This window comes from Physeter macrocephalus, chromosome 11 (genome assembly GCF_002837175.3).
Source record: "Physeter macrocephalus isolate SW-GA chromosome 11, ASM283717v5, whole genome shotgun sequence".
NCBI classification, from domain to species: Eukaryota; Metazoa; Chordata; class Mammalia; order Artiodactyla; family Physeteridae; genus Physeter; species Physeter macrocephalus.
In genome coordinates, this window is record NC_041224.1 from 132,473,027 (window position 1) to 132,484,086 (window position 11,060).

The 11,060-nt window shown below is 43.9% G+C and overlaps 1 protein-coding gene and 1 non-coding gene across 4 annotated transcripts in view; both read right to left on the bottom strand.

The window, feature by feature from the left end:
- Window positions 1-6,124: 6,124 nt before the first annotated feature.
- L2HGDH (L-2-hydroxyglutarate dehydrogenase) overlaps window positions 6,125-11,060 on the bottom strand; it is a 57,687-nt gene continuing 52,751 nt past the window's right edge. Inside the window, exons 10-11 of one of the 3 annotated variants that reach the window (XM_028495840.2) lie at window positions 10,114-10,326; window positions 6,125-6,960 (exon numbers count right to left, since the gene is read on the bottom strand). In XM_028495840.2, coding sequence (XP_028351641.2) covers window positions 10,131-10,326 — 196 coding nt within the window. In that variant the 3' untranslated portion in view covers window positions 6,125-6,960; window positions 10,114-10,130. Of the gene's footprint in view, window positions 6,964-8,308; window positions 10,327-11,060 lie in introns of those variants that run through there. The other 2 variants (XM_028495839.2, XM_007119389.3) reach the window with 2 other exon arrangements.
- LOC112063494 (U1 spliceosomal RNA) lies at window positions 8,093-8,255 on the bottom strand. The gene has a single exon (XR_002891005.1). It is a non-coding gene; the product is annotated as a U1 spliceosomal RNA (small nuclear RNA).

The window sequence follows — 11,060 nt, forward strand, 5'->3', positions numbered from 1 at the left end:
TAACCTGGAAGGGAACCCAGGCCCAGCCCCATACCCTCCACTAACCTGCACTTCAAGGCACCCCACCACCACCCCCATGGCACCCTGTGGCGCACCCCACAGCACCCCACTATACCCCAAGCACCCTCATGGTCTACTACAACACCCCATAGCACTCCCATCACCCCACAGTACCTTCGTGGCGCTTCCAGCACCTCGCAGCACCCCCATGGCACTCCTAGCACCTGAAGGTTTCCCCAGCACCCCCAGCACCGCCCCCCACGGCCTGTGCTTCCTTACCTCTCAGAGCAAGCGCTTGGTGCAGGCCTCAGCATCCTGTCCACCCTAAGCTCTCGGCGCAGCCCCTTCCTATCCAAAGGGGGCCACATTGCGTCCCACCCTCTGGGGGCTGATGCCTTGCTCCTCAGCCAGTTTTCAGCAACTGGAGGTCCTGGGTGCTTGCGATCCCACATGGTGGCTTCTGTGCAGGGCTGTGAGCCTCAGCCTGGCTGCATAGCTCCTGCTGGCATCGGAGTTCACGGCCGTGTTCTGGACGCAGGCCCGGCAGATGTTTGAGGGGGAGATGGCGAGCCTGGAGGCTCTTCGGAGCACCGGCCTGGTGCGGGCGCCTCAGCCTATCAAGGTGATTGACCTGCCTGGAGGTGGGGCTGCCTTTGTGATGGAGTATCTGAAGATGAGGGGCCTGAGCAGGTGAGAGGGTGAGAGAGAGAGAGAGAGAGAGAGAGAGAGAGAGAGAGAGGGAATGTGTGTGTGTGTGTGTATGTGTGTGTCTGTGTGTGTGTGTGTGTGAGAGAGAGAGAGAGACAGAGACAGAGAGGGAGACAGAGAGAGAGACAGAGACAGAGAGAGGGAGACGAGAGAGAGGGAGAGCAGCCTCTTGCTGAGCTGCCCATATAGCTCCGTGCAGGGAGCAGAGGCAGGGCCAAGAACCACACCTGCCCTCTCTGATTGAGACAGGAGCTCTTGCTTCCATGCAGGGTCAGCCTGAGGTTAGTCTGGCTCCACAAAGTTGTGCCAAATAAGCGTGTTTGAACCATCCATTGCTTTGTGCTCAGAGGGCACCCGTGCCAGCTCAGTTTGGGCAGTGAGGTCTGATGTAGTAATTATCTGAAGTCCTTAATTTTTTTTCTAACTATTAAAGTTATGTATATTCATTGTTTAAAAAATGGTGGAAGACGCAAACTCATGTAAAGAAAACTAAAGGCACCAGTCATCCCAGAAGCAGGGAGCAGTCACTGCTACATTTTGGTGTGTGATTATCATCCCAGTCTTTTTCTTGTATGTGATTTACATTTGTTTTTATAAAAATTGGGAGCCTTTTTTTTTTCTACTTAACATTACTTTTTCCCTTGATTTGTCCCTTAATTCCGAGTACCTCTGTGGGCTTCAACAGAAGCCTACCCCTCTTGGTGATTTTGTACTATTTTGTTTTTTGGAGGTCATTGCCTACAGTGCATTTTTTTCAGTTTTTAAAGAACAGAGAGTAGTTTTTAAGGTATTTAAAACACTTCTCAAAATGGAACATGCGAGCTGGTTGTTGTTTCTTATTTTAATTGGCTGCATTTCTTCTTTCCTCAGTCAGGCATCAAAACTTGGAGACCAGATGGCAGATTTGCACCTTTACAACCAGAAGCTCAGGGAGAAGTTGAGGGAGGAGGAGAACAGAGTGGGTATGTTCAGAATGCTGTTGTGCACCCTTGACCTGGGCGCATCTACCCTGGGTTGGTGCTTAGGGGGGACATTTCAGTAATGGGTTGGGTTGCACACCACCTGCCTGTAGACTGCAGTGTGAAAAAAGAGATTGTTAAATAAGAATTTTGATGATAAGCTAGTAGAATCAGCTCATGACCCCTTTTATATCCAGCTCTGCTGTCCAGTGTGCTTGAGGTAGGTGTGTCCTTGCTGGTCCATGTGTGGACCAATTGCTACCATGTGTAGTATATCCTCAGCCACCCATGTTCCAGCAGTGCAGCCCAGGCCCATCCTGATGCTCTGCTGAGGTCTGACATTTAAGAGAAAGACAAGCAACACTTTCTGTTGACAGGCCAGAGGGCTGAGGGTGCCGGGCCCCAGTATGTGACCAAGTTCGGCTTCCACACGGTGACGTGCTGCGGCTTCATCCCACAGGTGAGTGCCTGGGCGAGGATGCTTCTGCTTAGTTCCTGACGCCCCAGTGCTGGTCATGCCACCCCTTGTGTGTGACAGAGTGCCAGTCCACTGGGCACCAGCAAGTCTGACTACCTGATTTCTGAAAGCAGAGTGTGAGTTGTGATAAATGGGCTGGGGAGAGTAGATGTCGAGGTTCACTGAGCAGAGCTCAGAGGAGGTGGGGAGCTGTGGGGCAGGTAGAAGAGCATTCTGAGCATAGGAAACAGCAGGTGCAAAGGCCGTATCACAGGAGGGCATGTGCTAAGTATGGAGGACGGAAGTGGGTGGAGGTAAGGCAGCATTAGAGGTCAGGGACTAAGTCCTGGTCACTCAGCCCGTCTCCTAGGGCCTTTAAAAATTATTAGTACTATTGAAAAAAAAAACTATTAGTACTATTGAGAGGTAATTCAGTGACATAAATGTCACTTTTAAAGTGTACAGTTCAGTGATTTTTAGTATATTCACAGTGTTATGCAGCCATCACCACTATCTGACTCCAAAACATTTTCATCACCCCAAAGAGAAACCACATACCCATTAGTAGTCACTCCCCATTCCCTCGCCCTCAGTCACCGGTAACCATGAATCTCTTTCTGTCTTTAGGATTTACCTATTCTGGACACTTCATATAAATGGAATCATATTGTACAATAGATATACTTTTATGTCTGCCTGGTGTGGGCAGAGGGTTATTCTTCCAGGCAGAGGTCACTAGGGGCAAGATCCTTATGAAGCTGGAGGCAGATTTAGGGATCTTAGTCAAGGGGTAGCCCTCACATCTGGGGTCCCTAGAACTGTACCCGGTGGTTTACCAGGCTTGTTAAGACCCTATGAATCTCTGCTGAAGCCAGCTCCCCTGGGGGTTACACACCTGTCTAGAGCTAGTGACCAGCACAATAGTGTGGTCCCAGGCCAGTATGGCCAAATGTGGCTTGTTATCCTGCTTCAGATGTTGAGTTTAAGAGCTATGAGTCTACAGAGATTTGGTTGACCTCACACAGTGGCTTTTCAAGAACTGAGGAATGAACTTGTACACAGAGCCCTGATGTGTGAAGCAGGTGAGGATGGGGCTGGCCTGTTAGGGACACAGGCAGCCCCCAAGTGCCCCTTCAGAGTCCAGGATCAGTGAACCAACCTAGTTTAGCTGCAGCCCAGCCAGGAAGGGGCAGGAAACCTGGGAGGACACCTGGTCCACCTCCTTGTGCTGTGACAAGGTGGTACTGGATGTAGTGTCCGATGGACATAGCATGGATGGACCAGCCTGAAGTTTCAAGAGGCTCCCTGCTCCTTGGGAGGACTGAGTGGGCCCTTAGGGGCTGCAGCCGTTCATGGGGCAACCCTGAATGGTGGCACCTACTGAGCTGAGCCCCGTTGGGGCCATTGGCTCGGTCAGAGGACTGACACAGTTTGTTTGCTGCCGTGTCCGACTCAACTCCCCAGTTGCCATCGCAACACCAGGAGGCGGGTTGCCATTGACCCGTTTTATAGATGAGGAAAATGATGTGCAGAGAAGCCAGGTGGTGCCTGAGTCATGCAGCTGGTAAGCGGGGGGGCCAGGGTTTGGCCCTGTCTGGCTTCAGAGCATAGGCCCTGACTGCCACACATCCTGACCCACCTGGTCCAGGTGAAAGCTGGATCCTCCCACCAGCTATGCACCCAGGCGGCCCCGCCTTTGGTAGCTCAGGGGAAGGTCATGTCTTTTCGTGGGTGAGGGGATCATGGCCCATTGGTTCAGGTGGAGGGCTAGCCAGTGCTGGTCTCCAGCTCCAAACACGCAGTCTGTGTCTTCATGACCTGGTCATCTAGGAGGTAGACCGAGGCTGGGACACTAGGGGCCTGGGCAGGCAGATGGGGCACGAGGGCATGCCATCCCATACGCCTCAGGCTGTTTGGGAGGAGGCCTCCCTCTTTCTCTTGAGGTACACCTAGCACCAAGGGGGTGAACCCAGGGCCTCAGCCACCACAACCCTCTGCACAGGGAATCTCCATGCTGAGGATGCTGACCAGAGATGCATGCTCTCTGGAAAGTTCCTGCCTTAAGGAATTCCACAAAGTAACCCTTTGTATAAAATAAGCTTTGCATCTTTTTTTTTAAACAACCCTATTGAAGTATAATTGACATAAAATAAACTGCACCTATTTAAAGTGTACAGTTTGGTAAGTTTTGACACATGTATGTGCCTGTGAACCGCTAACCACAGTCAGGTCAATGAGTATATCCATCACCAAAAAAGTGTCCTCCTGCCCTTTTGTAATGTTTTCCTCCTGTCCTTCGCTGCCCCGGCAACTGCTGATCTGTTTTCTATCACCATAGATAGGTTTGCAGTTTGTGTAATTTAATATAAATGGAATCATATGGTGTGTACTCCTTTTTGTCTGGCTTCTTTCACTTAGCACAAACATTTTGATATTCATCCATGTTGTTGCCTGTGTCAAAAGTCCATTCCATTGTATGATAAACCACAGTGTGTTTATCCATTCGCCTGTTGATGGACCTCTGAGTTGTGTCCGGGTTTTGCTTTCACAAATAAAGCCGCTATGAACCTTCATGTGCAAGAGTTTGTGTGGACAAATACTTCCATTTATTTTGGGTAAATACCTGGGAGCCAATGACTAGGTCAAATGTAGGCTTATATTTAACTTTTTAAGAAACTACCGGGGCTTCCCTGGTGGCGCAGTGGTTGCGCATCCGCCTGCCGATGCAGGGGAACCGGGTTCGCGCCCCGGTCTGGGAGGATCCCACATGCCGCGGAGCGGCTGGGCCCGTGAGCCATGGACGCGCAGTCCGGAGCCTGTGCTCCGCAACGGGAAAGGCCGCAGCAGAGGGAGGCCCGCATACCACACACAAAAAAAAAAAAGAAACTACCAAAATATTTTTCAAAGTGGTTATACCATTTTACATTCACACCATCAGTGTATGAGCATTCCAGGTCCTCGGCATCCTCGCATACTTGGTATTTTCCTTTTTCTAAAATTGTAGCCATCCTAGTGATTGTAAGGTATCTCAGTGAGGTTCTATTTTCCCTGATGACTAAGGATGTGGAGCATCTATTTATGTGCTTATTTGCCATATATTAGGGACATAATTGTTTAGGATTATTATATCTTCCTCATCAGTTGACTTCCTTTCCATAGTGAGATGACTTTCTTTATACTTGGTGATATTCTTTGCTCTGAAATTTACTTCCATATTAATATAGCTACTCCAGCTTTTTAAAAAAAATTTTATTTATTTATTTATTTATTATTTTTTTATTTTTTTATTTTTTTGCGGTACGCGGGCCTCTCACTGTTGTGGCCTCTCCCGTTGCGGAGCACAGGCTCCGGACGCGCAGGCTCAGCGGCCATGGCTCACGGGCCCAGCTGCTCCGCGGCATGTGGGATCCTTCCGGACCGGGGCACGAACCCGTGTGCCCTGCATCGGCAGGCGGACTCAACCACTGCGCCACCAGGGAAGCCCAAAAGCTGTTTTTTTAAATGAAAAACTCCAACCTCATTAGAAACACATGCTTCAAGTGTTGAAAAATAGAAGTATTAAACACACTGATACCATGAGAGAGAGGGCCTATGGATATATAACAAAAACTCAATCATAAATTTGAGTTAAAATTAATATGCTATCATACTAAGAATTTGATAGTAATTTTACTTGTCTTTAGAATTTATTTTTAAAATTTTTTATTGAAGTATAGTTCATTTACAATGTCGTATAAGTTTCAGTTGTACAGCACGGCAATTCAGTTATACACACACATATATATATATATATATATATATATTCTTTTTACGATTATTTTCCCTTATACGTTATTAAATAATATTGAGTACAGTTCCCTGTGCTATACAGTAGGTCCTTGTAGGTTATCTATTTTATACATAGTAATGTGTATATGTTAATCCCAGTCTCCCAATTTATCCCTCCCCCCACCCCCTTCCCCCTTTAGTAACCATAAGTTTGTTTTCTGTGTCTGTTTCTTTCTGTTTTGGAAGTAAGTTCATTTGTATCTTTTTTGTTTTTCTTTTAGATTCCACATATAAGTTGTATCATATGATATTTGTCTTTGGCTTACTTCACTTAGTGTGATAATCTCTAGGTCCATCCATGTTGCTGCAAATGGCATTATTTCATTCTTTTTTATGGCTAACATTCCACTGTATATATATACGACATCTTCTTTATCCATTTTTCTATTGGTGAACATTTAGGGTGCTTCCATCTCTTAGCTATTGTAAATAGTGCTGCATTGAACATTGGGGTGCATGTATCTTTTCGAATTATGGTTTTCTCTGGATATATGCCCAGGAGTAGGGCTGCTGGATCATATGGTAGCTCTATTTTTAGTTTTTTAAGGAACCTCCATACTGTTCTCCATAGTGGCTGCACCAATTTACATTCCCACCAACAGTGTAGAAGGGTTCCTATTTCTCCACACCCTCTCCTGCATTTGTTATTTGTAGACTTTTTGGTGATGGCCATTCTGACCGATGTGAGGTGATACCTTATTGTAATTTTACTTGTCTTTTTAGAATTTAGAATGGCTTTAAGGAGATAACTTGAATGACCCAAGCACATCTCAAATTTTAAAAGGCAGTAAAAATTTTACCACTAATATTCTCTCACTGAAAAACATTTTCAAGAAGGACTTAACATTTCTCCCGTTTGCTCTCTCCTACTTCCTCCATTTATTTAAAGCTACAAGTGCTGCCAGTCAGTAGCAAACCAAAGCAATGCCACAGGAAACAATAAATGTCGTTGTCACTCACTTTCATGGTCCGTTGCTGTAGCTAACTCTGGTCCTCTTAACAGTCCACCTGCTGGAAAGAAATTGGAGCAGGCACTCAGACAGATCATTTGCCCTATAACCCATATAGGAGGCTCATGCCCAGAACCCCAACCCCGTGTAAGAGGTAGCATACCAAAAATGTCTTCCCAAGAGGAACAATAATTTGTATGAAATTCCAAAAGATTGATTTACTTATTGCCCGCCTCCCCATGGAAAAAGCACTGTGTATTGGTATGTTATATACATTCTACTATGGAAAAGAAATAATGTTCCCTGGTACTCTGGGTATGAGGATGAAAATGAGGTCAGCCAGATATTGCTACCACTACCAAATGGAAAGCCATTTTTTGTAAGTAGGAAAGTGCTCCACTTTTTTTTTTTTTTTTTTGGCTGTGTTGGGTCTTCATTGCTGCACCAGGCTTTCTCTAGCTGCAGCGAGTGGGGGCCACACTTTGTTGCGGTGCTCGTGCTTCTCATTGCGGTGGCTTCTCTTGCTGCGGAGCGCGGGCTCTAGGAGCGTGGGCTTCAGTGGTTGCGGCTCACGGGCTTAGTTGCTCCACAGCATGTGGGATCTTCCTGGACCAGGGATCGAACCTGTGTCCCCTGCATTGGCAGGCAGATTCTTAACCACTGCGCCACCAGTGAAGACCCTAGTATTCCACTTTTTACCCAAAATATAAACTACCTCATTTTTACATTATACACAAATACAAGCTTTTTTTTTTTTTTTGGAGTGGCTGCTATTTAAAGCCTATTGATAGTTCAAAATTTATATGAATCAGTTTTTTTTTTTTTTTTTTTTGCGGTACGCGGGCCTCTCACCGCCGCGGAGCACAGGCTCCGGACGCGCAGGCCCATTGGCCATGGCCCACGGGCCCAGCCGCTCCGTGGCACGCGGGATCCTCCCGGACCGGGGCACGAACCCGCCTCCCCCGCATCGGCAGGCGGACTCTCAACCACTGCGCCACCAGGGAAGCCCTGAATCAGAGTTTTTAAAAAATCCTTATTTCTCCATATCCCTGTGTCATATTAACCACCATCCCGTACCCACATTAAATGGATGACACACTAAAGGTTCTCTTCAGTATTAGGTAAACACAAACCACTGGACCCCTAGAAAACGGTCTTGAAGGATCTCTATTGTTAAAACAGGAAAAAACAGGGGAAAGCTCAAACACAGCTCCCCAATACCACAAATCATGCAGCTAACTTTCCCACATTTGGGGAAATTGCAGGGGTCAGCACATCCGGAGTGCAATGCATGAGCTGCACCCTAGGAAAACCACCTTCATGATCATGGTATATCCCCTCCCAGGTAAGTACTGAATCAGAGTTTTTATGAAACTAAAAATTATGTTCACAACACCAAAGCTCATTAAAATATTTTTAATATTAATATACAATTCATCTCTCTTAGAAATACACAAAACTTTTAAATGTTATAGCATTATTCCACAACAAAACTCTATTGACATAAATAAAAACGTTTTACAAATAGAATAATCTACACATTCAAAACGCTTTCAATAATTTTTTCACTTGTATTTTTTGGGGTATAGTAAAGACCCAAATGGAATGGGGGGTGCTTTAATTAGGGTAGTTATTTTTATAACTTCAGTCTTTCACAGCTTATTGTATATGCAATCTTACTGTTAATGAAATAGAGAATTGTAATATTTTCCATCTCTTAATAGTCTTGCAATGAAACAGAAAATACCCTGTGTATCACATTTCTTAGAGGAATCAGTTGTTATGAAGAACCATTAGGGCTTGTTTCCTCTGTGAATACTTTCCAACTGTTTTCAGTATTCTCATCCCAAGTGCTGAAGAACTGTCTAATCTATTCACCTGAGATGTGCTATTCTGTAACATGAGCTGCTGATGTGTAGCCTTTCAAATTAATTGATGAGGTAGCTTAATCAATGTAATCATTGGCTTGAAGTGAAAAGGAAGAAAACTGGTAAGTTTTGCTATTAACCAAAATGCTCATCTTTCTAACTCATCCATCACACAGTTTTGGAGAGATGAGAGGAAAGAAAAAATGAAGACTGGAAGATTAATCCAGAGAGAGTATATGTGAGGGAATGGATGACAATTTCTCACCTAAATGGTGGTTCTGCAATAAGTTTCCCCATATTATACCATATTTTCATTTATATTTCTATTTTCCAACATTCTGAATTGCAAGAATCATTTCAACAGATACCACACACACACGTATATATATAGTACATAGTATACAGTATGGCACTGGGCAACAATTTAAAATACTCATGAAATATACATGATTGTAAGGCACTTTTGCGGTGTACAAAAGTGAATGCCTCAAAATTAGGTATTTCCCCAAAATGAAGAAATATCCTCATAAAGGTTTACAGGATTCTGGAAAAGTCAAGTAGGCATGAATCATTAGTGATCTTGGCCAACATTTGAGAACCTTGGTATCACTGAAGAACAGAGATATAAGAGATAAATACTATTTTAAATTACAAAGTTCTGTATGTCAGTGTCAGGATTCTAAGTTCTTTTAGTTTCTCAACCACAGAAGACCGAAGAGTAAGCAAAATACTCATAGTGGACTGCTGTTTAGATTCAGGGATGACACCAGACCAAGTCAATTATAAAAAAACTGGGAATAATAAATGCTTTGAGTTTCTTTTGCAAAGTTATTTCTTACAAATGTAGATAAGATAGAATCTTATTCAAACTACTTCAAACTGTGAAATTTCATGTATTTGAATCAACAATTTTAAATTCCCAAATACAAATACTGTTGCTCTAAATGATGTGAGCTTTTCTATGACTCTTCAGAGTTAAAAGGTTTGCAACCTACAATATATTTTCTTGTCTAGGAAAGACAAAAAAGCTTAGATATTATAAAGCCAAAAAGTTAAGGGAATAATCACTTTTTCATGCTATAGTTCCCAGAAATTCCAAAAAAGCCAAATCTCTAGATCATGGTTGGTGAGGACAGGTCATTAACAAAGTCAAGAATTCAGGACAGATACAACTGTACCTTTTTAAAGAGCATGGACTTTAAAAAATTATTATTTCCACATTACATAATTTTAAAAATTCAGTGGTTATCTAAAATGACATTTTAAACCATTTTTCTTAAATGAAACTTAAAGAATGTAGTTAGTACATTCTTGATGCTGAATGTGGAGATTAAAATGCATACCTAGCTCCTTTCATTATTTACAATTTAAATCTTTGTTGTACTTCATCTGCAATCATTCCAGAAATTGCAAGGGAAGAAGTGGCAGCAGGGGAAGGTGCATTTCTCACATGAAGAATGCGATTTCCAATATCCCCAACTCCTCCATCAAATACAAAATCTTCTACGAGATTTCCATCTCTATCCAGGGCTTGGGCTCTTACTCCAGCTGGACCTCTGCAAAAGCAAGAGTGGTAGTCATCTGACTAGAAGCAACAGGACACTTTACATACATGTCAGTGGTTTCAAAGTATTCTTAAAGCAATAAAGTCTTTATTCTTCTAAATGCACAATTATGTGTAAACCCAATAGGTTTGTGTTTCGCCAAAGGCTGCCAGTTGTAGCCTGTTAAGCATATATCCTTACCCTAAAATACACAAATGGGTTCTTTCCAAAAGTAGCAGATAAATCCATATTTAATTAGAATAGATGTATTTTTATTTAAATTTAAAAATGAATTTATTATACAATCAATCACTAGAATAGAAAGCAAGATAATATAAAGAAAGCAAGAATTACGTGTGTCAGCTACATTCCTACATGCACTGCAGAATTCTAAGTATTTTTATGTTTTGTTTTGGTTGTACACTATTAAAAGTTATGGAAAAAAATATTTGCAAATGGCAGCAAATTCTGGCTTTGTAGTTTGTTTTGATTTTTAACGGTTTAGCATTTACTATCAGGATAACCTTCAATTAATTAAAGAGAAATGACACACTCTCTTAAAGGAAAAGCACAGGGCTTCCCTGGTGGCCCAGTGGTTGAGGGTCCGCCTGCCGATGCAGGAGACACGGGTTCGTGCCCCGGTCTGGGAGGATCCCACATGCCGCGGAGCGAACGGGCCCGTGAGCCATGGCCGCTGAGCCTGCGCGTCCGGAGCCTGTGCTCCGCAACGGGAGAGGCCACAACAG